The 27,989-nt window shown below is 35.1% G+C and overlaps 1 protein-coding gene across 3 annotated transcripts in view; it reads left to right on the top strand.

Annotated features, from left to right (window-relative positions):
- SCLT1 (sodium channel and clathrin linker 1) overlaps positions 1-27,989 on the top strand; it is a 48,082-nt gene that overhangs the window by 17,329 nt on the left and 2,764 nt on the right. For 2 of the 3 annotated variants that reach the window (XM_067297726.1, XM_013951722.2), the window contains 11 exons: positions 957-1,047; positions 1,228-1,319; positions 3,003-3,180; positions 6,921-7,019; positions 7,653-7,724; positions 9,377-9,451; positions 9,975-10,120; positions 11,614-11,806; positions 14,489-14,685; positions 24,866-24,944; positions 26,055-26,150. In XM_067297726.1, coding sequence (XP_067153827.1) covers positions 957-1,047; positions 1,228-1,319; positions 3,003-3,180; positions 6,921-7,019; positions 7,653-7,724; positions 9,377-9,451; positions 9,975-10,120; positions 11,614-11,806; positions 14,489-14,685; positions 24,866-24,944; positions 26,055-26,150 — 1,318 coding nt within the window. The remainder of the gene's footprint in view (positions 1-956; positions 1,048-1,227; positions 1,320-3,002; positions 3,181-6,920; positions 7,020-7,652; positions 7,725-9,376; positions 9,452-9,974; positions 10,121-11,613; positions 11,807-14,488; positions 14,686-24,865; positions 24,945-26,054; positions 26,151-27,989) is intronic. The other variant, XM_067297728.1, reaches the window with a different exon arrangement.

Here is a 27,989-nt window from a genome sequence, read left to right as displayed (position 1 = left end):
GAAATACTGTTTTTATCTTCATTTTTGTTTTTTTAAGAAATGACAAAATCAACTTTCATTACTGATGAATTAAGCTGAAATTAAAAACTTGCTGTAGAATTGGAGAAATAATGTGTATGTTGCTTAACTCTTACATATAGGCATGATATGCTCTTGCCTTTTATGCCACCAAATAAAAATTAGTTATTATTTCTAAAATCAATTTTTGCTTGATGTTGATTCTTAAAGGTATTAAATATCTTCTAGCTTATTTCATAACTGTTAGTGCACCAGGTTTGCATTAGTTTACCCAATATGTATGCTCTTTTTTAATTTTATCATGCATGTATTCACTGGTCTTTAAATTTAGCCTGATATGCAGCCTGAATAATTGGTCACACCCCAGTGAAAGTACTTTGTCTTTCTGTTCCCATGTCAGAGGAGTAGCAGGGGTGCTCCTTTAAATAAGCTTTTATACTGAGGAGGAAGTGTGATTTGATAACTAGTCCATTCTTGTTACTTTTTCTGTTTCAGCTCTCTTGCTGAGCCTCTTCAGATTACAAAGCCTATCAGTTCAAATCTATAAAGTAGTTAATGATTTTTTTTAATTCCTAGTCCAAGTTGCTTTAAAAAGTAAAATCTAATTCTAAAGAACATTTCTCTTATCTGAAGCTGATTATATAATTTGTTGAATCACTCCAAATTTTTGACTACCTAGTCCTCCCAAATATTAATTCAACATGTACACCTTCCTGTTTAGCCATCTTTAAGAAGTCATTTCCACAAGACAAATGTTTTAATGAATCTTGCTGTGCTACGTAATAAGTGGATGGAAGGGGAAGTAGGTTCTGCCCTGAATGAACAGTTTTGTTATGAAGTCTGACTGCCCTTCACACCTGTTTCAATAAAGTTGTAATAGAGTCTGTTTTTCCCCGTAATAATTGAAATTTAATTCATAGACTGTTTTCTTTATACAGGCAAGCTAAAATAGATGGGCGGACAGCAACTGCTAAGGCTGATGAAATGACCAGATTGACAGAGAAGCTTCAAGGCCAATTGGAGAGAAAGGTATTGTAGAGAAAGGAATAATTTTCTATTGCAGTTGAATCGCTAGTCATTTACCTGAGTGCGGACGTGATATTATGGAATTAATATCAGGTTGTTCTCTAATTTGTTTTATGCTAGTATATCTTCATGTTGTTAAGTAAAGCTCAGATCATGTCTAGGTAACGCATATATCCTTTCTAGGAGGAAGACATGGTATCTGCTCAGCAGAGAGAAGAAGCATCTGACAAACGCTTGCAGCAAATGCAGTCTAGTATAAAACAATTAGAAACAAGGTAAAGATATTTTGTTGAATGTTACTAACAGGTTGCATACAAGTGATATAAAATATGATCTTTTCCTCAGCATCTGGGTTTTGTATTTCTGAATAGTTCTGTTTTCTCAAAATACAGATGTTTTATGTTTGGCTGCTTTTTGTCATATTTGTTCTTCTCTATGACCTTTCAGAACAGTTTCTGGCATCAAGGTATTTAAAATTATAAAACATACCACCCCATCTTATTGACTGTAGTGGAGGAAAAATGGGACATATGTTTTTCATTCTAATGCATGAGTTCCAGTTACTCAACTCTCATTAGCTTTAGGTAGAGTTTTAAAGGAAAAGATTTGCAATGGAATTTGAAATCATTTATGTAAAGTAGCTGGTTTGGGGTGAATACAGTTTTTTCTCCATATTAAATAAAGTATGGTTTCAGGTCTTAGCTTAGCACTCTTCCTACAAAAAAGATTATTTTAATAACACTGTTAAAACACACTTCTTAACAACAAATGCTAGCTACAAAAGTCGTTTGAATACCTGAAAAGGAGTAGAACTTTATTTCCATCATTATCTACTGAAAGTTCGAAGACTCAATTAATTTTATTTTGTGGTCTCTCTCCCCCCCCCCCCGCCACTCTCCAAGATTATCGCACTTAGGCGAGCACATTAATTTTGTTTCAGGTATCATGAGCAATTGTTTAATTATTAGAATTAGTCAAATGACTTGATAGCTAAGAAGAATTCTTAAATTTCTTATTGAAATATTTGTGTGACTGTTCATCTTCTCTTCTTGGTCACAGCCTTGTGGTTTGAGTAGCAGATTCTTCAATAATTCCAGGACCCAAATAATTATCTGGGCACTTTGTGACTGTATGGTCAACTGTTGCCTTGAAGAGTTACACAGATTTGTACAGCTGCCTCTATTTAATGAATTTTCCTGGTCTAAGCCCTGTGGAGGCTCTTATGTTTATTTTGGAATGTATTAAGGAACTGGCTAGCTTTATTACTTTCTATAGGCTTTTGGTTCTCCAAAAATTGTGTTTAATAGAGTTGTTCTTGTTTGTTGTGTATTTTCTCATATACATGTTAGAAAGTAGAAAGCCTGGCTGCTTGAAGAGGCAGCCCAAGTGTTGCACTATGGACATTTAGAACCATGCACTTTATTGAATGAGCAACACTTAGAGAACTTACTGAGTTTTATTTTTTTTGAGGATACCACAGAGACCCTCTGGCCCTTTCTCATGCCAGCCAATGCTGACAATCATAATTAAACAATAAGAATTTTTGAGCTATTGTAAAATTACCAGTGTTTTTCTTGTTCTAATGGTATAGTTGAAACTTCATTGCCCACATCTAATTATTCCATTTCTCCCACAGAGGAAAACTTTATCCCTTCTGGGGTTGTTCTATTCTGTTTTAATATAAAACATTTTCAGTGATGTATCCCTGGATAGCAACATTCTTCTAAGGATCTTCTGAGACTAGGTATCTGAGTTAACTCCTTTAGTTCTGTTTCTTTCTAGGACATGATGAACATTAAACTGAAAGGATTTCTCCAAAAACAAGCAGAAAACCAGTAATGCAATTTTGGCAAATTACAAATAAATATTTTCTACATCTGAAAAGTAGTTTGAAAGAATTAAAGTGTCTTAATTAAGCATCTTATTGTTAAATGAGAAAAATTGTTACTGTCTTGTAGATTACGTGTTACTGTCCAAGATGCTGAACAGCTGAGAACAGAAAGAACAGCCCTGGAGAAACAAATCAGAGAGCTTCAGACAAAGTGTGCTAGTCTAGAAAAGGAGAAGTATAATGCTGTTACAAAAGTCCAAGATAGCATACAGCTTTTAGAAGAAGCTAACCTACAAAAAAGTCAGGTAAGGCAATGAATGAAGGTATTTAGATACTGGAATAATTTTATCGCTTATAATTGCTAAGTGCCAGGTAATGTATTCATATACACATTCATGTATACACAATCAAATTTCTTCTATTTCTGTTGTTCTAAAGTTAGTCATGCAGAAGAGAGCAAACTATGATATGTTCGTACATTATTCAAACTTGTCATACAATAAATTTCAAAATAGATGAGTGCCTGGATAAAGGTGATCCAAGTGTACTGTACTTGAACTTGAATACTGAAAAATTTCTGATAGTGTTTCTTATCAATACTTTTAAACAAATTGTTTTGTCAGAGGAAAAAGGACGCTCCTGTTATGAATTTATAATTTGTTAATAGTTAGGAAAGAAGAGCTAAAACTAAAGGGAATTTTTTTTTGTATGATGAACGTAGGTCACTAATAGAGTGAGTTCTGTGCTCAGATCTTAATTATTTGTAAGAAATCTGGAAGAGTGATTGATTAATGAGCTAGTGAAGTCTGCAGGAAAAAATTGCAGAGGTGCTTGGATGTGGATGATAAAATAGCAGATGAAATTCAAATTCACATATGCCATACTCAGTGCTGAATTTACTGTTACCTATCGAAAAAAAGTTTTCAGATTTGCTGCAGATATTTTTTATGAATACATTCACTCAGTCCTCAGTGATAGTCAAAACAATGAATAGAATGTTAAGGAAGAGAGTTGAAAATAAGTTTTTAAGCACAGTATACCTTCATGTGCAGTTCTGTTCAGTGTATCTCAGATAAAACATAGATGAACTAAGAAAGTACAGGAGAGGTCAGTGAAGAAGATTGCAGGAGTGGAGAGGCTTTAAAACAATTTTGATGCAATGTGGGATTAAACTGTCATAGGATATGTGTATGCCAAAAGCATAGATATGCAAACAATCAAATTCATGATAGAAGAATCCACCAAAACTTAAGAACAGTCTCTAATCCAGGAGGTCTTGACACATCAATTGATCCCCAAAAAATCACTTTGTTTTCCCAGTTCTTACCTCTTTTGAAGCGTCTGCTGTTGGCCCCTTTCGGAGATAGGATATGGGGATTTGATAAACTTTTGTCTAATATAGGCGCTTTCTTGTTTTAATGCTGAGCTTTAGCTCAGTCAGGTCAGGCCTTTAGAAATATAGAAGTAACTTGAACTGTGTTTGCTGGCAAGACAGAACTTTAATGCACTTAATAGACTATAGTCATCAGTAAATGAAGCCCAGCTTAGTTAATGCCTGTGGTAAAAAATGGAGAATCTTAGAATTCTGTTCAGGATAACACATTGAACAATTAAGGAGATTAACACACTCTTTTAGTCTGAAGTTGCTTTTCAAACTGAGTATTCTCCTGGGAACCTAGTTTTTTAGTTTTATGTTTTGGAATATTAAAGTTAGTGTTTTGTCTTTTTTGCTCTTTCTGATTTCAACTCTGTGACAAAGGAGCTAGATCCTGTCTGCCAGAAAAGAGGACTAACTTCTTTGACAGGTCCTGCTACCTTCTGGCCTTCTTCCAAAATAGATTAAAATATTAACAAAACTTACAGACACTGGTAGTTATTACAATAGGCAGTAACTTATTGTGATTCTTCTTGTTATACAGAAAAGAAGCATGATCAGAATGATTTGTAAAGGATCATTGTAGCTGAAAGTGGTGCCCCTGAGAAGACTGAAATTTTGAGCACTTGGTAATAACTGAAAAGTAGGAGACAGGGGTAGGGACAATTGAAGCTGTGGGTGAAGGAAGTGTTGTGGTACTTGGGAAAAATTACTAGAAAGGAACAGAGATATTTTCTAGTGTATGCACCACGTTTTCCTAACTATGCCTGACAAGCACTTTTTTCTTACTTGCTGTGGTTTCACTGTCTTCCCATATATTTTTTGTCATTTAGGAAACCCTTATGTGGCATCTTTCCAGCATCCTGCTTCATTTTCATAACTTCCTCATAACTTTCCACATCTCATTTGTTTTATACACTGATCTCCTGCAGTTCTCTTAACCTATTAGGATCTTGTTCAGAGAGAAAAAAAGTTGAAATTTTACGTCCTTCAGCTCTTGCTGGATGCCTTTAGAGTGGTCATTTTCTTTTTCCTAGTAAGAAATATTTGATCCTTAACAGCATGCCCCCTAGAGCCAGACAGTGGAGAACATGAAAAATAGAATAAAAGATAAAAAGCCATTTTTCAAAGTTTAAAGATCAGAAAACACTCTTATTTGAAAATTACTGATAAGGAGTGTAAATCACATTTCCAATCTGCTAAGTGTTAGTACATCAGAGCAGTGTTAGAACACAAGTATTCATTCAGAAGTTCTTTAGCAGAGTGTTTGATGCCACCTGCTATGAACTCACATGAAGTGTTTTGACAGAAAGAAGTGGCCCCATAAAGATTATGGTGCTTTAAAGTATGCCTCTGAGACAGTAACTGAACAGTATAGGTAAATATGTGGTTTGTTATTAGTAACAGTTTAGTATAATCCTGTAGTAAGAATAAACTTGAAGTTACAGAAACTTGTTAATTTATTGTTATAGCTAAAATACTCCTTCTGAATTTTGCTTACTGGAAAATTAATGAATGAACAGGATCAAAATACAGCCTAATATATACATTTAGTTAACTCTGTGTTTAATCTGTGACCAGGGAGGTTTCTCTTTGCTTTGTAAGAGATTATACGGGGAAAGTAATAGGAGCCTATCATAGTAATGCAAGATGCTGCTTCTGTTATGTTAACATTGTAAAGCACACACAGTTAAACCTATGAAAAGAAACCAGAAGAATTTTAATAGGGTGCTTTGAGAAATAAAATACAAAATCGAATTGAATGGGAGCAGTAAAAGAGAAGATGACAAATGAAGTGGCACGTTACTGCCTGAAGGGAGTAACCTTGTCTGGGTTGAATTCATACCAGTCATTAGGGCTGCTTTTCATGTCTTTCTATCCATCTGTGTATTCTCTAGGCACAACCTAAGATTTTTTTCTCTCTCTTTCCTATCAGGAGTTCTGTAATCTGTTTTACCTTCTGTAATCTTTCCAGACCAGGATCTCCTACTACATATATGCACTATATTCTAACTTCAGTAGCTTTCTTCCATCCTCATCTGGCAAGGTTTCTCACTATACCTTTTTCTGTAATTTTCACCTTCCTTTTATGCTAAAGAGCTGTTTGGCCCATTGTTATCCACCATGACAGGGGTCACATACACATTCCTTATTTGCTCGTTAATATTTTTTCTGTTAACTTTAGTTTTCTGGGAAATGAGTAATTTAGTATATCAACATTAAAAATGTTCAGCTATATGTAGGAACACGTGGGTAAGTGTGTGTAGGTGTGTGTGTGTGTGTGTGTGTGTGTGTGTATACAGGTATTCAGATTCCTAACAAAAAACTTTCTCTGTGTGATTCCTGGCATTGTTTTTTGTTATAGATCCTGGCCCCAAATAAGAACATTGGAGAGTACTCTTAACTTACCTATGTTTTTTTTCTAGATCCCAATACAAAAAGGCATCTATTGACACAAACTTTTTGCATGGTTCTGGTTTACAGGAATGCGCATTTCATGCAAAAGGTTCTCGTTGATCTTGTTTTCTTGTGTTCTTGTTTCAGCTACCCCAAAGTAGAAGGAAAAAGGACTTTTTTGGACAGTGGCTGTGTGTGGCTTCTCCTCAGTGCTAAAGATTATCTTATCACTGAAGTATTATCAGTAGTATTTCAAGTTGTTATTTTTTCTAGGCACTGTTTGGGGAAAAACAAAAGGAAGAGGAAATCAGAAAGATGAAAGATGAAATGTCACAACTTGCAGAAGATACTGCTGCAAAAATTAGAAAGGCAGTAAGTTATCCTGTTCATAAAGAATCAGCTATGAAGTCAGAGTTTAGTCTGAAATAAAAGTTCCAGTGTTTATAATAGGAAGTATATTGATTCCAGAATAATTTATTGCAGGGTTTTTTTTGTTTTTATTTTTCAAGAATGTATCAGAGTGGGCACATCTGTGTGACTGAATTCTTATAATGGTAGTGTCCTGTGCAGGTCAAACATTCACCTCATGTGCCTGTATAGCAGTTCAGATTAGGTTCAGATTTCCATAGAATGCCCATGGTAATTGCAGCTGACCTCATTTTAAGTCAAGGTAAATTTTAAAAAGTCTCACAGTCTTTGATATTCTGTGTCAGCTGCCCTGAGCAGCTTCTGTTGCCTGAACTAGACTTGCCTGAATAGAGCTTCTTAACTTTGCAGATTCAGATCTGTTTTCTTTGAATTGTTAGCACTGCAAATACTATGCTGTATGATCTGTATAAATGCCTTGGAGGTGGTTTCAACTAATGAGAAAGAACCGATAAAGATTATGACTGCTCAGCCTTCTTGCCTTTATACAGAAGCAGGAGGAAATAGTAAATATATATGCAGGAGCCACAGTTGACGTTACAGGATTGCATTTTAATTTTACTCGGTTTTTGACTACAGGTAGACTCTGCAAAGAAACAATATAATGTGCAGATTTCTCGACTAACAGAAGAACTTTCTGCTCTTCAGATGGTATGGTCTTGACTGATGAAAATATGTTTTGATAGCAAAACATTTGAGAATTCTAGCTTCTGCTGATCAAATGAAATAATACATTCTGGTATTTATTATTTGTGATTTAATAGCAAGCCACATAGGAAGAGAAACGAAAATGTTTTTCAGGACTGAAAATTAAGCAACACATTGTTTGATAGCAGTTTTGTGAAGAGAGGATTCTTGGGTTTAGACATACATTTTGAAACTTTTAGGCAAGACTGTCAAAACTTTAGTTTAGTTGTTTCTAGGCTGGTGTTCCTTAGTGTTATTAAATAGAAGCTATTAGTGACAATTTGCAAAAAAAAATTGATCATGACTGACTCCACTATCCTTTTTTTTCATGTGTGTAGATCAGTGAATGGAAATCTGTTAGAAAGTACATCAGAAATAGGTTTGGGTGGTTTTTTTCTTATCCCATTTGAGAGATTTTACTAGAAATCTTATGTTTTTAGTGTAGTCTGGAAATGATTGTGTGTAGATTTTTATGATGGCTACCAGTAATTTTCCTAACTGCATATGAAACTTTTGGTGTCAGCCCCAACAGTCCCATAATTTCTGTGTACATACATGCTGTTTTTGACTAGTGAGTCTGTCTGGTCAGAGGCAGTAAGGGCAGCAGTTTAGTACTGCTGTGTAAACATTTCCACATTACCAGTATAGAGCATCTTCACAGCTCTTCTGTACAGTTTGGTTGGCTTAAAAGACAGTGAACAAATAAGGTAGACAGTAATCCCGTATGCAGAGGAGTCCTGCATGTATCTCAGGATTAATGAGAGAAAAGTAATTGTCTAGAATTATGCTTTATTACTGTATAGCACTTTGCCTCCTGCGGATTTCCAGGCGCTAATACACTGTTCAGTGTCTTTCATGTTACTTGACAAGAGCAACTGTCTTACAGTTAGTGCACAGGATTTGTTGATGGGGTAAAGGATACTTTGCTTTGAAAAATCATTTTTAATGTGCAGATTTCCCCTATGTGTATTCAGTCATATCTTACTGTGAATCTTGGCTGGCTCTGCAGGAAATAACATGGTTTTGCAAATACAGCAGTTTCTTTGCATAAGCTTATTCCTTGAGTTATACATATTTTAATCATAGTTCACAAGCTTATTTACCCTGAGATTAGTAAATGACAAAATTCTGTGCTTTAGCAAGTATTTCCCATGTGATGGCATCCCTGTTTCTTTCAGGGATAAATAAATCATGGAAAGGTGATTATTGTATATCCATAGTTGGATGTGTAGAAATGAAATATATGAAAGTTAATTAAGTATGCTAAGAGAAAGTCTTTGCATCACAATTATCATTTTCTTGAATGAACTAGGAACTTATAACAAGTCATGTGGGAGACCAAAAGAGCTTGGTTAGTAAGCACCTATTTATGGATTAAATTTAAAAAAAAGTTTAATTTTACATGTCTGTGGAGTGAATGAGACTGATCCCATAGAAAAAAATAATAAGCAGATAAATATAATCAAATGTATACATACCAGCAGTGAGAATTACATTTGCAATGGCAGGTTTTTGTCTTTGGGATTTCTTGACCTTTGCTTCCCTCTGCAAATTTAATGTTTTTGTTATGAGGTATTTTTTGATTAGACATATTTAAAAATGACTTTCTTAAAAAGGAATGTGGAGAAAAACAGAGTCAAATTGAACGGGTCATTAGAGAAAAGCGAGCAGTGGAAGAAGAACTTGAAAAGGTAAGACAACTTCATGCATTTTTACATGGCATTTAAGTTCTCTCTTTAGAAAGAAAAGATGTATTGACTTTTTCCATGTTTCTCCCTAATATTGGGATGAAAGATTATACTGTGATCCTTAATTTTTTTCTTGTATTATTTTTCATTAAATTTTCTTGATTGTAAACATTCATCTCATTATTTTAAGTTCTTTTTTTTTTCTGGAAGACATTTTAAAGCTGTACTAGTAAACTGAAAAAGATGGTTCTTTGGAAAGTGTAAAAGGTAAAAAGAGATGCTTAACATAATACGAAAGAATGTAGGTACATGTCCCAAATAAACTTAAGCTCAATAGACAGAAAACTAACTGAATGCAAGATCTTTGAAAACTTATTTCCCAGTAGCAGCAACATTGATAGAAATTCAGTTTTGTTTTAGATCGCTGGAAAATAGGACACAATGAGGAGTAGCCTCATTGTCAGTACTATACTGTCAGTCACCAGTGCAAGGTAAGGATGATCTTACATATAAGTTTATTCTTCAGATTTACCGGGAAGACAGAGGACATGAATCTGACAGTAGAAAACTAGAGCAACTGCATCAAAAATACCTACTTGCAGAATGTACAAAAGGTGACCTTCAGCTGAGTCTACAGACAACACAGAATAAACTGAAGCAACTGGAAATGAAGTAAGTAATGGATGTTCTCCAAGTCCTTATTTAATGAAATTATTTCTGCCTAATCTAAAGCCTCTTGCTGATTGTATTAGGTTTTTGTGATGTCTTTTTAACCAGTAGCAGGAATAGTAGTAAGTTATCATATTTCTGAATTTTGTAAGCAAGGACAGTTATGAATCATTATAAAAACATTAAAGGGGAATAGCACACTGTAGAATCTAAGATTTTCTTTGTTTTACAAAGGAATGAAAACAGGAGCTTATTGTTTGGAATCTTACTGCATTTTTAAATACTGTTACTAGGGAAAGTTACTTTCTATAATATATTCAGACAAATTATTACTTTATAAATTCATCTATGGTGTGGTGTCTCCAGTCCACACAGAACATTGTATGTTGCATACCACAGTGAAGTTTGAGTCTGTCTTCAGAGCTCATAGACAATACTGCAGTTCAAATAAAATAACAGTAAGAAGTACAATATGCTCCACATTTTTAGACTAGGTTGTTTTTAGCATGAGAAGTGGAGGATTCTCTAGAAGTTTCAATCATTTCTGTATTCCAATAATCATAAATCCTGCCTCTTCCCCAGAGCAATCCCCAGTTGGGAACCTGGAAATTCTATAAAAATTAAAATCTACTGCTTCATGTTGGCATTTCACTGAGATTGCTACGATATTAGATTGTTTCATGAATGCCCTCTTCTCGATAAAGTTCTTTGCTGACTTGTACATAGTCCCAGCTGTAAAGCCCATTGCAACATATGAGTGCATATACACTTCAAAATAAAAAAAAGAAAGAACTAAAAGTTCAGGAAGAAACAAGAGAACATCTGTACTGGATCAGTCCAAAGATCTGTCCGTCCTAATATTTTCTCTAGGACTGTCTAAAAGAAGCTGTCCGAGGAAGAACTGCACACTATGGCAAGCTGACTGTGATGCTTCATTGGAACGCTCTCCTGGCGTTCCAGCAGTGATTGGCTGCTTAAAAATGTCCAAAGGTGCCCCCATAGATTTTTTTTTTTTTAACTATTATTACTATTACTATTCCACGAATATCTCATTGTTACTTGAATCCTTGTAGATACTTCACAACATCCTGACAGAGAGTTCCAAAGCTGAAATATGACTGTATGAAGAACTCCTGTCTTTTTTTTCCAGTTTGCCTCCTGGTAGCTTCCTTTAACAGCCCTCTGTTCTTTTATTGGCAGAAACAGTTTCCTGATTCCCATCTCCATACCTTTTGTGAATTTTGTAAACCTCTAGCAAGTTCCTTGCTTCCCATTGTTGTTCCTTTCACGGAAGCCATTTCTTACTTCTGATCAGCCTGTAGGTAGAGACAATACCCTACTAGACCAATTGCTCTATTAAGGTTTTGTTGCTACTTACAAACTTTGTCTTCCTTTTCTTCTTCAGACCATCACAACTGCAACAAAATAACCCTAGAAAAATGTAGAATGGGTTCAACTCTTGAATAAGTCTTCAAACAAGACTTCTTCTCTTTCAGCTCTGAGGAAGAGAAATCTCGTTTGCAGGAAATGATCTGTAAATTGCAAAGCATTCTGGATTCTGAAAGAGAAAAGAGTGGCTTTGTCAGTGAACAAAGGCTAAAACTTCAGCAAGAGAATGAACAATTGCAAAAAGAAATGGAGGGCTTAAGAAAACTGGCCATGGAGGCTCAACAAAAAGCTAAAATAAAGGTATTGTTTATGTTTTATTTTTATTTTAGCATAAAACTGTTTTTTGCTTAATAAGACAGCATTTCTTTGAAAAAACGAATGTAAGCATAAGTTGGGGGTGAAAGCTTCAGTCATATGCTTCCTGTTTTCTGCTTTGTAAGTATCTTTTTGTTGTAACATTTTGTTTTCAGGATCTATTTGGTAGCTCAACCTCTGCTAATTAAATTGTACTTTAGTGTGTATTAAGTTCTACTTAATAAGAAGATCCCAGATGTTCTTTGCTTTTATAAAGTGAATAGATCAAACAATAACATACTTTCCTTCAAGTGATTTCGCTTATTATTCCAATTCTAGAGCTTCATTTATCTACCATTTATAATACATTAGGAATCTCTGTATGCCTTTCAGTCCAGAGTTTTCATTCTGCTTTTGTTCCTTTACTTTTGTGTCCACCACATTATCAGAGCAGTGCTTAACTAATAAATAATTTAATAGCGTGGTTGTCAAACATGGTTTCTGTATTTTCAGAAGGACCAGAAGAATAGGATCAAATCTGTACAAAGAGTACAGGTTTTTGGATTGATAGGTGCAAACAAGATACTTATCTCAAAGAGGATTTTCTTTTTCAAGGTGTTCCATTAAATGCACCTGAACAGACTGCAGGTGGGATAATGCATTAGTAGCTAACCTCAACAGATCAAGGTACCTTTGGCTTCTGAAGGGAATAAGTTTTGATGCTTGACATGATTTCTAAATATATAAAGCCAAGGTATTTGCTGGTACTTTCCCCTCTATTCTTAACTCCAGGAATGTTAAGATCCTGGAAAGACATCTAAGAACCTAAAGCAATGAGGAAGACCTCAGTAAGTGGTCTTACTAACCTGTGAATGGGAACCATCTCAAATCCAGTTACTGCTTTGTACCACGAAGTACAAAAGCTGTCTACCAAGTAAAAATTAGTCAAATGAAATAGGAAATCTTGTTCCAACTCCGGAACCCTTTGGTCAAACAGTTTAAAAACAAAGGATCAGAGTCTCATAATGGATAGGTAGAGGTTATAAAGTTGTCACGCTGCGACGGTTTGATAGTAACAACTGAGACAATAATATAATAAAAAACTATGTTTACTTCCTCACGCAAGCTCTTAGGTTAGTAACATCCATTAAAATAATGCGATTACTAATTTAGAAAGGATAGCCCGAAAGAATAGCCTGAAATCATCGATTACTAATTTAGAAAGGATAACTCGATACAATGCAATTACTGATTTGGAAGGGATAACCCGAAATAGTCAGTTACTGCGCTAGTAACTGAAAGCACTGCATATCCCTACTTGAAAGCTTTCTTGGTTCGCTCTCTCAGCAAGAGGTCTCTCAAATTTGTGGAGTCACTACTGGTTCACTCTCTCAGCGAGAGGTCTCTCAAATTTGAGGAGTCACTACTGGTTCACTCTCTTAATGAGAGGTCTCTCAAATTCGAGGAGTTACTACTTGCAAGCTTTTGGTTCACTCTCTTAACGAGAGGGCTCTCAACCTCATGAGGAGTTACCTTAACCCAGCATCCCAGGAAAAGGGGAGGGGGGGAAATACAGTCCAGCCGGAGGGGATGGTCAGGTCACGTTCCCATCCCTGCTCAAACTCTCCTGCTCGGTGCCCCTTTTTTATACCTGGCTGGGACTCTGGGCAAATGTCATCCATGCTGATTCATGCATAGTTGCATATTCGTAGAGCTGCTTCTTATTGGCCCTTTTGTGCTTTATTATTTGTTTCCTGCCCCTTCCTGATATGCTAATTAGGAGGGGGTGTGCGAGATAATATTAAAATAGGGTGTAATGAGCTGAAGGTTATCGTGGGTCAGAGTTAAGTTCTGTGATCATGGTCTTTTGCTCCTTGCGAAACAGGGAGGTGGACTGCAATGTCTTCACATCGCTTCCTCCTTTGCCTCGTTTGTCTCGCCACCATCTTCTTGTAGACAGCTTGACCCAACCACGCTCATTACTCAATCCTTAACTTCTCTAATTTCGTCAATTTGTGGGCTCATAATAATAATTTTGAGATGGTCTTTAGTACCCAAGTATCCTTATTTATACGGCTGCAACTCTGGGCACATACTGTTTTCGCTGACTCCTGCGAGTTTCATAACAACAGGGCTGTTTGTCTGTTCGGAAGGACCCTGCTAGCCAGGCGAGACCACAACACCTCCGCATTGCTTCCTCCCTCCCTGCGGGTCCATGCAGACTCCTTAGTTGGCAGACTTTTTCAGTCCTGTTTAACCCTTCACTCACTCGACAAAAGTGTATACCAGATCATTGTCTGTCCTGTTTTTATCAGATGAGCTTCCATTATAGTCACAGATCAGATTAATTGCTTGCCTCCATTTTCCTCTGATGCGCAAAAGATTTTAGATGCAGTTAAGAAAATCCTGGATGAAAAAGAAAGAATGTGTTTCTGTGGAGAAAACACAAGGGAGAAGGATAAGGATTATTTACAAAAATAAGTGTACCCAGCTCATTATCCTTTATTGTCAGTTGTACTATTTGCTTAAATTGGCTTTGGGAATATGTGTCTATTTGAGCATATAATTACAAGTTTAATTATTGTATGTTACATGCTTACAGCAAATGTTTATACATCTGACTCAAGTGTTTTAAAAAAAAGAAAGAAGTGAGCAACTTGATTGTATCCTGTTTGTATTTTTTTCTAGATAAGCACAATGGAACATGAGCATTCTGTGAAAAAACATGGATATGAAGCTCGACTTAAAGAAATGGAAGACAGCAGTCAAAAATCTACTGCTGAACTGAGAGGTCTCTTAGTAGCTCAGCAAAAAGCAACAAATCGGTGGAAAGAAGAAACAAAAAATCTTACTGAAACTACAGGAGTCAGGATCAATAAGCTAAAGTAAGTGCAACCTTTTTTTCCCTTCTGGAAGCTGTTATGGTTTTAGTTACCATTTGGTGCAGCAGTATACCTGTGGTGAAAACCAGTGAAGAGCAAACCATCCAGACCAGATCATCTGCTTCCAGCTAAAAAGGAGGAATGATCCAAAAAGGAATGTTGAGGCGCTTTTTGTGAAGATAACAACTAAGCACTGAACGAAAATTTCACATCTTGTAATGACAAAAAGTAAACTTCTAAACAACTTCTAAAATAAACCAGGAAAAGAAAATCCTTTTGGGAGGCACATCTAATGCTCTCTTCTGAATACTTGGTGTCATAAATGAGGATAGAAATGAGTTGTGTGATTGCCCTAAGCAAAGATATGATACAAACTTTACTTTTCTGTTAATTCATACAGGTTGTCAGGTAACTGGCAGATACATGTATTCTCAGCACAGTACATAAGAATATTTTCAGTTTTGAGAGGGCATGATAAGAAGGGCATCTCACACAACAGATAAAGATTACATATCATTCCTAGCTACTGGGGAATACATGCAGCTATGGTGCCTCTGAGCCTGTATACAGACAGGCATCAACTTGTTTAGAGGAATGAGACTTACAGTGGAGTTATTGGAAATGGCTGAGTAGAGAAGGAGGTATCTCAGTAGGAAATGAGCCACTTGCAAGTCATCTTTGAAATAAATTCTACCAATGTTTCATTGTTTTAAATGCATAGTGCTATATAAAGTGTTTGCTTCTGCTTGTATATTAATTTTCATTTAAAGATATTAACAGTCCACAGTGATCAACTCAATACACAGATGTCACGTCTACTTTCATCTTGGTTTTGTTTTTCAGTGTGTGGCCATGTTGCACAGTGTTAAAATTTAAAAATTTATCTGTGTACAGTAGATTCGTAGTGTCTTTCCTGTTCGGGTACTGCTTTCCCCCACCTCAGCTGCCTGCGTCTTGTGTTTGGCTGGCGGGTAACAGCCAAAGTGTGGCCGATTATAAGCTGCCACACACAACGTGTGTTTGTTGGCCAGCTGGCTGCTGCTGCTTGTCAGGGGTAGGAGGCCAAGTAACAGACTGCCTCCCAGTGGAGGCAAAGACACCATATCTTTGCTTCATTGTTTATTTGGTTTCTAAGATCAAGAGGGACTGTCAGAGCAAGTAGCCTGTAAATTAGAGATCAAATTAGCCTGATATTTTTATACAACTTGTAAGAATTTTGTATCCTCAAGATCTCTTCCTCTTCAAAATTGGTTGAAAATTGAAGGAGATTTACAGACTAGGACACAATAACTTCTGAACCAGGAAACCTGATTTCGTAAGTCTCACTTCTTTAAATTTAGAATGATTAGAGAAGAATGCAATGTTAGAATAGTGCTTATCATTATCTTTTAGCAAGTGCATTCAGTCTTTGTTTTAAAGGCTTTGTTTAAGCCATTATTTTAATGGCTTAAATATTCTCAGCTTGAACCATAATATTTCCAGTATCCTCTATGGACTAGGTAACTGCACAAAAGGTAATTTTTTTGAGACATAGTTTTTAATCTTAATTTGACACTTGTTAGTTGACAGAAACAGAATGCTTATGGTGTGAGTAGGATTAGAACCCGTGGTTCTAAACATGAGCAGGAAGATAACTTCCTGAAAATCTTACCTACATTTTTACCAAATTTTTTTTAAAAAATTTACCAAACCAGTACACTGACTTGTTTTTTCCTCTTTCTGGAGAAGTGTGTGATTTTGACATCCAGTGAACTTTGCTAATAGGAGTCTAGTATATAGCTGTTCATCCCCTAGAAACTAGTTTCTTTCCTGTCTTTAAACTGGTACAGTTTCTAGTATCGTGACTTGTACCTATTGTCTGTCCAAATAGAGGAATACTAGTAGTTCTATCCTACTAGAAATATAAGAAAATTGAACAATGTTTCTGTTTTAATATCAGCTCACTGATCTACCTAGAAACCCTTTCTTTTGAGACATTGGGAGCTATGCTTATTCTCTTTCAGTTTTAGTAGTATAGCTTCACTGTATGTAATTAGTTGGGTCTTTCTGATGCTTTTTTAGCATCTTTTGTAAATACTGTAACTAAAGAAGAAAAGTATTTTGTAGTGTTACATGCTAAGGTAAATTTAAGCTGGTAAGCTTATGCTAGGAAGCTATAGTAAAGTGGTTTATTTTCAGGAAACAAAACTGTATAAACTGTCACAGTTGAGCATCTAGGCTCATAACTGAGATACTGAATGTAGTTCAGCAACTTCCGGTTAAAAGAGAAAAATTGCAGACTTCCAAAGTGATTGAAATTGTCTGTGAAACAGCTGCTTTCCTTCTTAAGGCTTTTAATGTTAAATGTTAAAATGTTATTATAGTGGGCCAAAAGCTTTAGACGTTATTTATCTGCAACAAAGTGCTGACATAGAAAATCTAACAGACACGAGAGGAAGTTTGTTTTGTGAATCTGCATGAAAAATGGGTAGCAGATTTTGAAAATGTCCCAATTTATATGAGAGACTGCCTATGTAGCATCATCTGAAAAGTCCTGCGATGATTTAACATCCCATTTAGTAGTGCAGTAGCTTTTTCATCAGAGAATACTGCCTGATGAACAGAAGAGAAAAAATGTACTTTTCACGTTAAAAGTTGTAAGTCTACACTAAGTCCACATGATTCTCTGTCGCTTTGGTTGATATTTTGGTGCAAGTCTAAAAGCAAAGTCAGTTACTTTTTAAGATGATTTTGTAGATGATGTTTATACATGTTGTATAAAAGCCAGGAACAGAGGTTTTTGTCAGATACGTTTATTTTAACTACAAAGGAAGCTAGTAACAGAAACAAGTTAGTTATTTACTAAAAGAAATTTGTCATTTAAACCAACATAAGAAATTTCATAATTAAATCTGTGCAGTGATGCTCTGATACTATGTTGGCAAGTGCTATTCCAATGCCTATAAGTAAATATCATTCAGGACTTTTAAAACCAGCTTATTTTTTACTTGCTGTATACATTAGTGCAGAATGAGATTGGTATAAAAATTAGCTCCTGTAGTAGAATGAGATTGGTATAAAAATTAGCTCCTGTAGTTACACAGTAGTAGTTATTCAGTGCAAAATCCTCACTCATATTATGAATGAATAATTATCATATGTTTATTTTAAAATCTTATAGCAATAACATTTAAAGTAAGTATTTTGAGTGCAAATACAGAATGGTAAATCACTTCTTATTTTGCTGTGAACCAAAATAGTCTTGCTTACTTATTTAAAAGACAAAATAATTTTGTGGCTAGTGCATTTATAGATTTATCACAGAAACATCAGCAAGACCACTAAATAATAGAGTGATGCTGGGTACACACAATCTATTGAGTTAAAGGCTTCATTTGAAAACCCTCTTGATATTAGCAAGCATAATAGTGAGGTCCAAGTAAATGGCTGGTGTTCACCAAGCTTTCCTGTATACATACATCTTATGTGTTTCTGAGAGGGTTAGTTAAGCTGTGAGCCATCTGTAGGGAAAATGTAGTATTTTTCTTAGACACTTAATCTTGTCTTGACTGGTCAGCAAGACTGTGAACCTAGATGAAGATATCAACCTGTCCGTTTGGGTTTAAACACAGAGCACTCGAAATAATACCAGCGTATCATGATTATTTACTAAATTTTCAGGACTGCCTGAGATATTTTGTGGAACTTCATGAACTTACTATTGGATAAATGCAATTCATATAAATATATGAGAAAATACAGTGATTTGTGTTGGTGACATATAGCAGAATTTCAATTTTTAGTAGTTACTACTCTTACAGCACAGTAATGTCCTTTGTAAGTGCATATTTTTCATGTAGTTATAAACTGCTTTAGGGAGCCATACTGGTATATACTGGGGAGGTGGTTTATATAATAAAAGCATTTTGTATTGAATTTCACCAGCAGTTTGCTGTTAGCGCAGCTCTCGTAAGCATTGAGTCATTGTCCCATTTGTTAGTGTAGGTGTTTCCCATTCCTTTGCCTTAAATTCATAATCTGTTTGTTTTTTCTCTTCTCTCCCCATTACTTTAATTTTCCATGTGAAGGTGTCTGAAACATTTTGATTTCCTTGCTGACTTCCCAACAGCAGCTGCTTACTTTTCCATATTCTGTAGTGCTCGTTTGTCATCTTTTCAGTCTGTAATGTCTTTTTGGGAGGTGTAATACATATACATAAAGGAAACATCAAATAAGTATTTTAAGAAATGAAGCAACATCAGTGAACATTAGCTGATTTTTAAATTAAAAAATTCAAGAAGTAAATTTTGTGGCCTGTAACAGAAGAACAAAGCGATGATTTTTTTAAATTACATGATAATTTAGTAGTTCACTGAAAAACCTGTAGATAAAAATATGTTGATAGTTTTAAGCTTCACTGAAAACTATTGTGTGCTTTCTTGGACACTTGGGTCTGTCTCTCTGATTTCAAGTTGAATAAATAATCATTGCCTATAAAACTGAACTTGGAATTAAAAAACAAAAATAAGTCTGGTGAAACAGGGGGCAATGCACTGAATACTTGCAGACTAAATTCCATCATTCTCTTCATAAAAACATAACAGAGTCTTCCTACATGACAAGAATTTTCTTCCCAGTAAAGCATCGTAAGATGCTGTACATTTTTGAAAGGCTTTATTGATAATAGACTTTACTTTGGCCTTCCAAGAGGGCAGAGAACTACTCTTGCTTCTATGTACTTGTGCCAAAAGTCAATCTTGAAGGCAGCTAAGAAGGTCACTGATTCTTGCAACCTAAGTCATGCTTCCAAATAAAAACATTGCTCTTGGCAGCATGACTAACAACTCATGACTAGCATTTGTCTTGTTTATTCCTGCAAAAAGTCTAAATAGTCTTGCAGACTGTAAAATTAAGTTTTTCTGACTTTTTATTGCATGAATTTTAGATGTACTTTAAATTCTAATGACACTTATATGAAATGAACTTAGGATATAGTGGGTTTACGAACAATACAGCAAATATTTACAGTTACAAAATAGTTATGTAAATGAATGATTACTGGTAAAGGTTATAAAAAATGGTGTAGCACTCATATTTATTACAAAATGAGTTGTTCCAGGGCTTTTCTGTCGAAGTTTTAGGTTGTTTTTTTGTCTAAGAATGTATATGTATGTACAAAATTATTTTTATCTATCTCTAATTATATAAAAACATACAGAAAAATCTGTTACCCTCAGATGAAATTTTGGGTGATTCTGAATTTTAAGTTGAGGTGAATTTACTGCTTCAAATGACAGAGCTGGTGTTTGAGACAGAAATTCATATTAACACTTAATATCAGTTGAACTTCTCTTGGGCAGAAGATACTTGCTGTGTTATGACAGCTGCATCTCTGCTAGGGTCTGAGATAGAACCACTGTTTCAGTTCTGTTTGGCAAAAATCAGTAGAACCAAGTAAGCTTGTGAGAGGCAAAACGTTACCTTTCATATTTTTTATAAGGTTTTAAATGGAAAGTAGTAAGGAGAGACATATAGACATTCTATAACACTAGCAAACTTATTTCTGAAGGTAATTTTTTAAGACTTATAAAGAGCTTTTAAGTCTTGGTGAATAAAATTTAGTTATTAGATGTTCATTAACTTAATAGTACACACCTACTTGAGTTTCTATTTGTGTTTTTTTTATTCCGCTATATAATGAACATGGTTTAGGAAATTAAATAACTAAATCGGAGTTTGGTTTAATGTTAAAAAGTTAGTTTGATCTTCAATGTCACTTCTTTTCCACAAATTTCTGTGGTATTTCATAAGAAATAGAAGCAATCCACTTTGTTGTTTATCTGTGGGGTGTAGAGCTTCCAAATGTAAAGCAGTAAGTTCTAAGATAACTGTCAGTTTGAACGTCCCAAAAGTTCAAAGGATATAGGAGATCTGCCTTTGACAGCTGTGGTAAAATAATGGTATCAAATGATTCACTGCTTGCATTTCTTGTCTTCATTTGTAAGAAGCTACTTGTGATAGAAATGAGGGATACATACACATATTTTTAAAGATTTTTTTTTTTAGGAAAACAATTGTTATGACCATGTTTTTCAGGGAGAGGACTGGCTAGAACTATTGCTATTACCATATAGCATTGCATATAAAGCTATATAATTCTTCAGACTTAAGTTGAGAACAACATATGACAGCAGTGATAAAAAGCAAAATCACCAATACCAAAGGAATATTGAGGAAATATGTGAATTGGAAGGGAACAAACCTCAGTAAAGAATGAAGACCAGATTGAGAGAGATGGAAAAAGTTCTGACAACAGAATTTAAGCAAAAACAGGGTAATCAAATCTACCAGCATTTACCAAAAGAAAATGCAAATGGAAGACTCTGTATGCAAGTTTAAAAAATAGGGGCAGATTGTTCATTTATTATGTAAAGTCTAGTGATGGGCCCTGACTGGTCTGTACATATGCTAACTAGATTAAGCAAGTCAATAAAACAAGGTAGTAATACAAGTAGTGATAGGTGGTTAATCTCTTCTAATTAGCATAGCAGTATTTTTTATAGATTAATATGTTCTGATCCTGAGAGTGAAGGAAGGAATTGGGGTAAATTGAAAAAGAATTTGGCAGATAATCAGTGGCTACACATAATCCCTTACCAGAATCCTCTCCTGCGACCAAGGCCAAGACCAGGTCAAACAGGATTCTGGTTGGACCAGGGATCAGAATAGGATTCACAAAGAAAAGTTTCATGTTGAATCAGATTACTGAGGCATCCACAGAATGGCCTTCAGTAGAGTAGAACATGAAAACTGCAGACATGAAAAAAGTAGATCTTGTAACTTGAAAATTGTACAGGGAATTGATAATTCGGTCAACTTTGCTGTGAATATTACCTTGCTCTCTTAGAAGTGTGGATGACTGCTCAATAAAGGTATTATTAAGCCTGTGTGCAGGGGTAGTAACAGGTGTCCACAAGTTTGTTCTCTCTCTAGAAATATAAACTGAATCTGCAAAATAAACAGCACTTAAGAAAGAATTTGTAAACATTGGCTTAAATAATAAAGAAGGTAAGAACTTTAGAAGTTACTTTCATGTAAGAATGCATTTGAGTTAGCTTAACTTAAAAATCTTGACTTGAATGAAAAGTAGTAAGAAGATAAATACTAATGCATAGTCTGAACAAGTTGGTAAATTCATAATCCAAACCATCTGCCACTGTTGTCTAGTATTGAAATATAACTTTTTGAAAAAAATCAAAAACATTTGTTGTAACATAATCTATTATATTTGAACAAATAAATGCTACTGGCTTCAATTTTTTAAATTCACTTGGATTATAACTGTTAATAATTATAAAATGAAATCCTTGCCATAATTTTTTAAATATAAATACTGTGCTTAGTGTGTTTAATTCTTACCGTTGTTCTCATTTGATTGCAGCTGTTTCAGGTGTCTTTGTTGCAGTTTCTGCTTCTGAAACATTTCTGTGTCATAGAGTCCCTGAGTCATTTGTAACTATGTGCATTTATAGGAGTCCTGAGGTTTGTCTTTTCTATAATTGAAAAGAATCTGCTCTGAAGAATGACCTTTTTTGTGCCTGTGTATGAAGTGTTGGCCAGGACTGCCTTCTCCCTACATGCTGTACAGTACATTGAGTGAATTACACAGCATCTTGAGCTGAAGATGTTTCCTCCATTTCTAAAACATTATTCCTGGCTGCACTTCTGTAATGTTTGGCAGCCATAGCTGCTTATTTTAAGATGTTCATTAAAGAAAAAAATATTAACAGGATGAGAGACAGCTGCAGGTACTGGCAGTATACAAAATTCATAATTACTAAGAGTAACTGAAGCATGTTATAGTATAATTCAACTGCAAAAACATCTGGCACATGCTATATTTGTCGCATGAGAGTGCTGCAGAAAGTACTGGCTAGAGCTGGCAGATTTATCACCCGTCTGCCAAAATACTAAAAGCTCACCTTTGTTTCCTGCTCATTTAACAGAGACAATATGGAGCAGAGACTGATTTGATTATTCGGAAGTTTGGGTTACCTCTCAATATTAAAACCTCATAATGTGCGTTTGGGGGTGGGTTAACAATCAGGATGGATCAGTTTTCTAGACCAATAGCTGTAATGTTTCTTTATGCTTACAGAGTTAAACTGTTTCCTTTAGAAACATGTTCAGTGTGCTGTATAAAAATAATTTCTTGATATACAACTGTACATGAGAACATAAACTCTGTTTATAGTCTGTGCTGCTGAGAATGCTAATTCTACACCTTATACAAGTATAGGAGACAGATTGTTTTCAGTGACTTATTAAGAATTTTGAATTTAGAAAATCAGTCTATTTGGATAGTCACCTTAAGATGACATTGCAGTAAAGTTGATTTGTCAGAATTTAATTGCCGTATTTTCAAGGCCTTATCTTATTAGCATAGTTGAACATAAGCAGTCTACACATTGTAAGAAGTAATTTGAATAGTTTTTTAGGGAGTTTATTTTGAAAAGGTATGTTACTATCTTACACATGTGAAATGAATTGTATGAAATTTCATTGTGAAGAAGAATGTTCAAGTCAATTTGCTAATAAAACCATTTATAAAAACTGACCTCGAAGACAGCATTCAAAATCTGCTGTTCGTTAGGATTCCCAAATTGAAAGTGCTTTAACTTGATGCTTAATATTGATTATAGAGGACAAACTGCAAAAATAGTGTTAAGTATTAACATAATATCTTGATCCTGCAGTTTTAATCCATCTTTAATACTTGTTTTATATAAAAAATAATAAAGTGGAACATGCATATACGATTTTAATTGTTTAACATGGTTTAAATATCTGCCTATGTATTTTCATTTTTATAGCAGCTAGTCAAAAGATATGGTGAGCTGTTTTTAATGATATCTAGTTGGGATTGGTTAAGAAGGTTGATAGAGAAAAAGAGAATGGAAACTACTAGTCAGCTATACTTGCAAACTTATATTATCTGGCCCTTCAAGTATTATACAGCAGTTTTCAGTCCAACTTTTATGAAATACTAAGTTTAAAAGTTTTTGCAAGTAAATTACAAACAGTAGAGGCTTTCTGAAGATGGAGGTTTGAGGTTAAAAAGTCCCCTACCCTACCTCCATTCCTCTAGAAAAAATAGAGCTTTAGCTTCCTCTACAGGGCATGTCATTTCAGTAACCGGCAGAGCACCTAAGGGTTAGGTATTGCCTTTGTGAGCATTGTCAATGTACTTATATATTCATGAAAGCTGTTGTATTTCAGCATGTTTCCAAGTTGGGGGAGATAGATAAAGTGAGAACAGACTTGAAAATTCTTCTTCACAAGTATGTTTGAACCTAAAAGCAGAAGGTGAAATTGGTGGGTGAGGATCTTGATCACAGTATTGTTTTGTTATTGCTAGAGGAGATAGAGACCGATCAAAGATTGTGGCAGCCTGTTTGGTTTTGCAAGTTCCTCTGCCTAAAATTACCAAAGTTCAGAGGTTTTTCTTTTGCATCTTTGTCATCCCTCTTCTTTGGTGGCTTGTTGATAATAGAAGGCAAGAACTGTTTCCTTTGAGGACCAACTCAAAGATGTCCATGCTAACCCAGATATTTGGTGTCTTCAGTACTGTACAATTTAGGTTAGGATCACTAGAACTCAATCAATCCAAAAGTGAAAAGACCACTTTTGAAGAAGCTGACATGTTTTCTTTTTTGTTTTGAAATGTTGCGTTGTTTACTGTGTCACAAAGTTTAGAATGATTTGTTTTTAGGTACTTCAAAGCATCTTCAGAAATGTCCTCATTGAGTTCTGATTATAGGACATTAATTAGATGGTTAATCTAAAAATTGAATGCACTGCAAATGCGGTTTGTTTATAACTAACATTTAATAATATGCTTGTAAAATAAGATAATAAACAGCAAAAAATAATATACCTATAAAATATTGAATGTTCTTGGCAGAGTCCAGTTGATAGTTGATTTTGACAAGTACATCTCATTCCTGTGCCATTATAGTTTTGAATATGTATCGTTAAGAGGTGCAAGCTGCAGTGCTTTTGAAATGAATGTATTAAGAGCAATGTTATAATTAAAAATGCACCATAAACTCCTATAATGCTTCGAGAAGGTACCTATGCGATAATATTTAGGTAACTGATGTACTACTGTGTGTTCATTAGCATCTTTTTTTCTGGTTAACAGAAGTGAACTGAGTCAACAGAAACTTCGCATCCAAGAGCTCCTTTCTCAGCTGGAAATGGCAAATGAGAAGGTAATTGAGGTAAGATAATGATTAATGTGGCAACTACTTTCAGCTACAACTTGATGCATATACACTAGGATCTTACCAGAAACTTTTAGATGAGTTATGTTGCTAGTTTATAAAAACTTAAATATTTTTGACAGGAACAGTTGTAGCTTGAAAAACCCACTCTGTTTCTCCTGTCATGTTCAAATGGAAAAGGAAGACAAGTTAACTTTATTTTGAAATTATAAAATAGGATAAAGGAGAGATCCTCTTTCATGGTTACTAATACTGCAACTTTAGACAATTCAGAAAATGTTTCTGAAGACACTGCTATGTATGCATGCCTCTGAAAGGGAGGAGGCATTGTTTTATGTATAATGTAGCATATGCAGAGAAGTAAAATTTTTCATATACTACGTGTGTAGTAGAATTTGCGATTCCTGTATATGTGTATATGCATGTAGATAAAAGCATCATCCATTAAAGATTAAAGGCAGGGTTGTTTTGGAATGTACATTGTTTAATAATTAATGGTCACTTTAGAGAACAGCTATCCTGTCAGTTTGCCTCATAAATCTGGGATAATATCTAATTCTGTTTAGGGTAAGTCCTTACATGTTGTTTTTTGTAGTGCTGTATTATTTAGAGGAGAAAAAAGGGGCTGATGCGAGAAAACTTCCATTCAAGTAAAGGATGATTAAGAAAGATTTTATACCTACTCTTTGATGAACAGAGCAGAAGAAAAAATCTGACACAAAAGATTATCTCCTTTTTATTATTTTGTATGTTCTTTTTCACTTTGAGAATAGCTAAAACATTTATATTGTAAGACTGTGTAAATTAAATTACCTGAATTAAAATGTCAGCTTTTATGCATCTGACTTAAAGATGGTGAAATAAATAAAGCTTCCTCTGAAGATTACTGTGATTGGAAAAGTGGTATGATCTCATCAACCCCAGTTTGTATATTTGATCTAGAAATTCTCTATTATGTGTCAGCAGTATGTGTTCAGTCTTTTCTTACTGTAGGAGGTAAACAACTGCACTTCATAAGTTCCTGTTGCTGTAAGCTTTCTCACTACAGTACATATGGATCAGATAAAGAGAACTTCACATTTGTAATGAGATATCTCATTTATACAGGATGAAAAATTAATGATGGAATATCGAGAATACATCAATAGGCTTCAAAGACGACTAAGCCAGGCAGAGCAGAGGGCAGCTACAGCATCTCAAAAGGTACAAAACTTTAACAAAAAACCTGTTATTTTCACAAGCATACAAAAATCCCTTTGAACATTGGGAGGAAAAAAAAAAAAAAAACACTTTGTATTTTCCCCAAGGCAGAGGTGATCATTTATGTGCCGTATTACTAACATAATTTGAACAAGCTTGTGTTTTGAATATGTCATCCCCAAAGTGATGCATATTCAATTAAATCCTAAGTCTTCTTCTGACAGGATGCTTAAGTGACATAGATCTGTTTAGGGAAACAAACCAGATGTGAATTAAACTTGTATGGTTCAAAATCTGAATGAAGGTTTATGATCATTTTCATATTCAAAAATGATAGAAAGTTAACAAAGAGGGGGAAAAAAGCTCCTTTTCATGTCAAATTAAATTTAGAGCTATAAAGTTAAAGAACTACAGCTCCTGTTTACATATAAAACAAGCTTTTTTAGCTTGTTGCAACTTATTTCAGCTATCATAAGTGATGGCTTCATGTGATAAAGAACAAACATTGTGCTAATGCATGCATCTATCTCTTGGGGAACCTCTGTCAGATTCAAAACATAAAGCATGTTTTTAGTTGATGGCTAGACAACAGCCTCTATAAAAATTGTTAGGTAGCATGGCCGTTTGGCGGGAATTCTATTTTGTTTTTTTTTCAGGCAAATAAGCTTCCTCGTCTAATTTATTGCGTGGCTGCATGCAGAGGGTGGGGAGATGTGTGCAGTGGGTGAGGACAGACTCGATAGTGTGGACCTATACAGTGTTCATCAAATGGCAACCTTGAGCATCCTCTGTCACATCATGTGAACTCCCTGTGTTGTTAATTTCTTGTCTGCACACGTGTATTTTCATTAGCAGCCTCCAGTGGCTATGTCCCCCAAGAGTGCTGGCGAAGCACACCCCACTGTAGTTACTATCAGTTAGGTACCGTAAGTCCTGTGGTATATGAAAAGTACTGAAAATTGTGCAGACAGTCAGAATAGGAAATACTTGGTTTTCTCCAGGGTCTGGGGAGGGGGCAAAGAAAGGGAAGATGTTTGTGTATCACTGCAAAGGTAAATGTGCCTAGTGCATGTTTCAGTGACCCTGAAAACTTTAGACAAGCTGTGTCCGTTAGAGCCATGTATGTGCCTAAGACTTCCTTATACACCTGTGTGATTATGTAATGGGCTGAATTGTTGCAGACTTCTTTTTTCCAGTTCTCTTATAACTCAGAATTCCAACTTTCACCTGTACCCTTCAATATTGTCTCAACATAAGGGATTTGGGAAGGAAAAGTTTTGCTTATCTTCAAGGGGAAAGAGAGAAACTTCAGGCTGTAACTGCCTTAAACACTGTGCTATGTATAGCACAAATGCTACGTTGTCTCTGCTGGACAGCAGGGTGTTTTTTCCCATCTAGCATTCCTCTTTCCGTGCTATTCAAGCTGTACATCTTAAAGCAAATCCCATGAAGGGTTTCTACACTGGGTTCACTTATTTGACAAGCAAATTTGTTATTCTAGTTGGTCTCCTATACAGAAAAGGCAGTCCTTCCTCCTAATTTTATATGGTGATTTAGGAAACACTGTTTACAAATTACAGAATTTTAATGCGGGTGTTCCCATATAAGTTGCAGAGAGGAAATGTTCAGTCAATCCAAATTGTCTAATTAGAACAAATGGCATTTTTTTCCCCAACAGCAATGAATAAGTGGACATAGCTGCCAAGCTATCATAATATAAACTATCTTTTCTGGCTGTAGATGCTTTCTGTCACTACAAGGTCTCTCCAGCTGGTGAAAATTTGCTCTGAAAGACTGATTATTTTTTTTTAATTTCCTTTGTCATATGGATCTGTTAGCTCC

Source organism: Apteryx mantelli, chromosome 5, assembly GCF_036417845.1.
Source record: "Apteryx mantelli isolate bAptMan1 chromosome 5, bAptMan1.hap1, whole genome shotgun sequence".
NCBI classification, from domain to species: Eukaryota; Metazoa; Chordata; class Aves; order Apterygiformes; family Apterygidae; genus Apteryx; species Apteryx mantelli.
The sequence above is the reverse complement of the archived record's forward strand: the minus strand, read 5'-3'. Positions and strand labels throughout refer to the sequence as shown.